The sequence below is a fragment of the Microtus ochrogaster genome, chromosome 8 (assembly GCF_000317375.1).
Source record: "Microtus ochrogaster isolate Prairie Vole_2 chromosome 8, MicOch1.0, whole genome shotgun sequence".
NCBI lineage: Eukaryota > Metazoa > Chordata > Mammalia > Rodentia > Cricetidae > Microtus > Microtus ochrogaster.
The window spans coordinates 4,550,556-4,555,086 of record NC_022015.1 but is presented as its reverse complement, the minus strand read 5'-3'; the positions used below and the strand labels follow the sequence as shown (position 1 = coordinate 4,555,086).

General features: G+C 57.1%; 1 protein-coding gene across 1 annotated transcript; it reads right to left on the bottom strand.

The window, feature by feature from the left end:
- Positions 1–859: 859 nt before the first annotated feature.
- Rassf10 (Ras association domain family member 10) lies at positions 860–3,236 on the bottom strand. The gene has a single exon (XM_005351017.2). The coding sequence runs from the start codon at positions 2,923–2,925 to the stop codon at positions 1,399–1,401; it is 1,527 nt and encodes a 508-aa protein (XP_005351074.1). The 5' UTR covers positions 2,926–3,236; the 3' UTR covers positions 860–1,398.
- Between the last annotated feature and the right edge of the window lie 1,295 nt (positions 3,237–4,531).

Below are 4,531 nucleotides of genomic sequence, written 5' to 3'. Positions count from 1 at the left end.
TTCCTCAGAAGGTCCTGGGCTCCACAGGGAAGCGGACCAGCAGGCTCCTTCCACAGGCCGGAGGGCTCACTACAGCTGATAACTTTCCATAGAAATGCCCGGAACAATTACACCTAGCACCCCACAGCACTACCAGCTACAACACACAATGTCACCCTTCTCTTGCCTGCCACAGGCAGAGGGACTGGCCAGGCAGGAGCAACTCAAGTTCTCAGCTCACCTTCCTGTGCCTTTACCATGGCTCCCTGCTATGGTGAACCTATTTGTTTACCCCCAGTGGCCTATGAGATTGTTGCTTTCTCCCCACCCCACCCCAACCTTTGCAGGCCATTGGCCGCAAACCCTGGTGTTTGCACTTGAAGTGAACAGACACTTGCAGTTTACTTGAACAAGAACCTTATCTCCAACTGAAGCTACTGAAGTTGGATCTGGGTAAAATTCATAAAGGTCATGGCTGACTCTAATCATAGATTTGGGCTAAACACTGTGCAAAGAACTTTACCGTCAAGTTATAGTTGACACTAGAATGTTCGCTAAAACGGCAAAGTGGGCTGCACCTCATCCTGCAACTTCCCTTTTCCCTGTGATTGAGTCAGTGGATAGGCGTCATGAACTAGAAGCCAGCACGGTTGTCTTTGCAGAAACACAAACAGCCAGATTACTTTTTTTTTTTACCCTGGATAATGTGTGCCAGGATTCTAATTCAAAATGGCTATGTTTGAGGTGGAGCTGAGGGGGCTGAGGGTGGGCTTTTAACACCTTGTATCTAGTAGGGAGAAACACAGCATTAGATTTCCGTGCGGTTTGGCCTGTGACAGAAAGAAAAGGCAAATGATTTAGCAGATGGGTAATCCCCAAACCTGAAGAAATGTAAACAGCCAGGGTTTTGGTGCCTATGGGTTTTTATCAAAGATGTTAAGCAAGGCAGAGACCAACACTAGTGTGCCCTCTTTGGCTAGTTTTAACACGCTTCCAGTCACAACTAACATTCAAGGAATTTCCTTCTCACCCAAGTGTTTTCTTTCACCAGCACTTTAGGCCACAGACCATAGTTCTAGCTGTCGTCAGTTCTTCCCAGACTGAGGAATGCTTAAAACGTCCACAATGGTTTTCTCTTTTCTTGTTTTGAAAATGGGGGGACCTTGTCGATTTAAAATCAGGGAAGGGTTCTCACCTCTTTTTTCCCTCTGAAGCTTAAGAAGTTAAGGGCTTCCTTGCCCAGGGCCCTCCTACACACTCCTCCTGAGTCAGAGGAGCATGCTGCCGGGCAGGTGTCCTCCCCACTCTTCAGACCCATCCGCGGGAACTCTGAGCTCACCCCCTCGGCCCTCACTTCGTGTCCCTGAGAAGACCAGGCCTGTGCATGCTGCAAGCGTCTAGGCTCACTCCCTACCACTCCTACACAAGGGATTCGCACACAGGGGGTACCGAGTCCGAGTCTTGGCTGTGCATGGAGCTCAGCCCAGTATCCGAGTCCTCATCGTTGCCGGGACAACTCTTAGCCATTCCCCGGGCCTGGTCTACCCACATTTCTGCACAGGTCTGAGGCTGGGGTTCCCGCGAAGGTCCGCCAGAACCCAGAGCCCCATCATTCACCACAGTCTGCTCCAAAGTGCGCAAAGTCTGGAGAAGGCCCTGCAGCTCGCGCTCCTTAATGTCCCTCTGCTGCTGGCTATAATCCAAGTCAGCCTTGACCGCCTCCAGGTCCGTGCTGAGCCTCAGCCCGATGTAAAGGCTAGTGCTGAGCTGCGTCCTGACCCGCTCCTGCTCCAGCGACAGCTCGCCATCCGGACCGCCGTCGGGCTCCGGGGGCTCCTCTCGAGCCGCCAGTTCCTCATTGCGCCGCCTCATCCACCGCTGGTTCAGCTCCTCCTGGATCTCGGTGGACAGGCGCTCCAGCAACTCCTCCTGTTGGGCGCGCTCCTCTTGCAGCCGCACCAGGTCGTCGCAGCGCCGGGCCAGCTCCTCCAGCGCGGCCGCCTGAGCCTCGCTGTCCAGGGATGCCACTGCCTCCGTCCCCTTCTCCGCCAGCGTCGCCTCCTCTGGTTCCTCTCCAGGAGCCGGCCCGTCGAGATCGATGTCAGCCCCTACCAGGTAAGTATCCTGAACGTAGTTGACTCCGTGCCGCCGCATGCGGTCCAGGTGCACCTTGGCCTCGTAGCGGTCGATCTCACGGTCCAGCTCCCGGAGCCGCTGCACCTGTTGGCGGATAGTGTGATCCTGCGACAACACCAGATGCACCAGCGTCTCCATGCGCTCCACCGACGCGCTCTCCTGGGTCCTAGGCGGCGACGAACAGGACGAGGCGGTGGACGACGACGTGGACGAACAAGGCGACGGCGGCTGCTGCTGGCGCCTCCGGTTGAGCTTGGCCAGTTTGCGGAAGGCCTTGCGCACCACCCGCCGCTGCTTCTCCTGGGTCATGGCCAAGCTGGGCCGCGCCGGGGCTCCCCGGGCCAGGCAGGGGCGCTCGCGGCTGAGTACTACCCGCGCCTCAGCGCTGCGTGGCCCGGCATTGGGCAGCGAAGCCTCGCTGCGCACCAGCACGAAGCGCACATTCTCCTGCTCGTCGCCCCAGGCGGTCCAGAGGCGCAAGATTCGCGTCTTGTTGGGCAGGATGCGCTCAAAGCCGCGCCACTTCTCCACGATGCAATAGCAGTGCGGGGGCCCACATAGCATGCCCTGAGGCATCACGTCGTCGTCATCCTCGTCGTTTTCGTCCGGGGGCTCGGGCTGCTCCAACGGACTGGAGGGGTCCTCCGCCTTCCCCCGGCGCTGGCCTCGCCGCTGCCTGCGTCGCCGCCGGCAGCCGTCCTCCAAAAGCACGCGTACCACGTCTGAGCAGGTGGTGCGGCGGGAGAGACCGGACACTAGCTTTTCCTCTTGGCAGATCCACACCGATATCTTCTTCTCCGAAGGATCCATGGTGCGACTGGGGCGCACACAAAGGACAGGGTCCGGCTAGGCGCTTACTGGGGCGGCAGGGCCAGCGCGGGTAACCTGGCAGTTCCCAACTGAAGGAGAATCCGCGACCCGATCTCCGGCGTCACTAGCCTTTCTCTCCCGCTGCGCACTGAAATCAGGCGGCGGCTTCGGCAGCAGCGGCTGCTTTCGGCTGGGACGGCGGCGGGCTCTCCCGAAGCAGCGTGCCGTGGTTCGGGTTCCAGCGACTCTGGCTCTGCCCGCGGTGCCAGAGGCCTCCGGGTTTTGCTCCTCCCCACCTGGCTCCACCTCTTCCCGCCCCCAGCGCCCTGAACTGCGGCTGAGAGCACCGCAGGCGCGGCACCCAGACTCGCCCCTCCCAGCCCCGCCGCCGGATCTGCCCCTGGCTCTGGTTGCTGGCGTCGGGAGTCCAATTCTGAGTTTCCTCCACCCCGAGCAAAGAAGGACTCCTGTACCTCCTTGACACAAGGCCTGGAGCCCGCATCTCACCTGGCATCAGCTCTGTGCCCCTCTCGGATCGGCCTTGCCTCTCGTCGAAAGCTGGCTAGAAACATCTTAACCCGACTTCCTTCTTTTTCAGCGCTCCCAGAGGCCCGTGATCTTGCCTCTTCAGGGCAGCGCCCTCTGCGTACCGCACTTTGCACAGGCAGGGAAACTGAGACACCCAACAGTTTCTAGTGGAGACGTTGTGGCTCAGGTTTGTGAGGGCTGTCCTTAGGGAGCAGCAGAGTCTTCCAGTCCTCCTCGACTACAGTGGGGTCCGTGAGCAGATGTGCAGTGGTCTGACGGCGGTGCTCCATTCTGCATAGGTCAGAACTGTAGACTCTCACCTCCATTTCCCATAACCTTCTCGACAAAAAACTTACAGAGGGAGTCTGGGGCCAGGCTTAAATTGATCACCAGTCCTGCTTTCAAAGGGGGAAGTGTAGCAGTTCTGATGACTGAGATTCTGCTGTTTTCTGCATCTAGATGCGCTCCGGAAATGCTAAGAATCAAGTGTCAGAAAACAAATCCAAAGCCACAATGCGGAGCTTCTTAAACCCTCTCAGTGCAAGGCTTGTTCTGGTCCTGGGAAGCACAGGTCTGACAGCTCCTTCCCCTGCCGCAAGACCCTGGGCTTCTCACTAGTTCTTGTAAAGTACTTTTGTTGATGAAATGATTCCCTCTTGGAACATTTGCTGAGTTCCCACTGTTCTCTATGGCCAATGCAAGGGATGTAATGATGAGTAAATCTCCTGGCCTACAAGGAGCTCACCGTAGCTCATTTCCACCACCAGGTCGTCTGGGTTCTGAACAGGGAAGTCTCTGTGTATTGGAGGAGCATTCCTGGATTCTGCACGGCAGCACAGACCCCATCTGGAAGAGTACACAAAGGCTCCTCATCAGAGGTACCATCTGGGGCAGGACAAAAAGGAACCATTGGAACTTTCCAAAGGACCAAGAGATGGCACAGGGCAGGCAGAAGGAATCAATGTGCAAACTAAAGAATCAAGGCAGTGTGACAGTCACTGGGCTATAAGCGGTTAAGTGACAGAAGAATCTGACAAGGATGAACTAACAGAAACCAGATCAGGAAGGGTCTGCAATG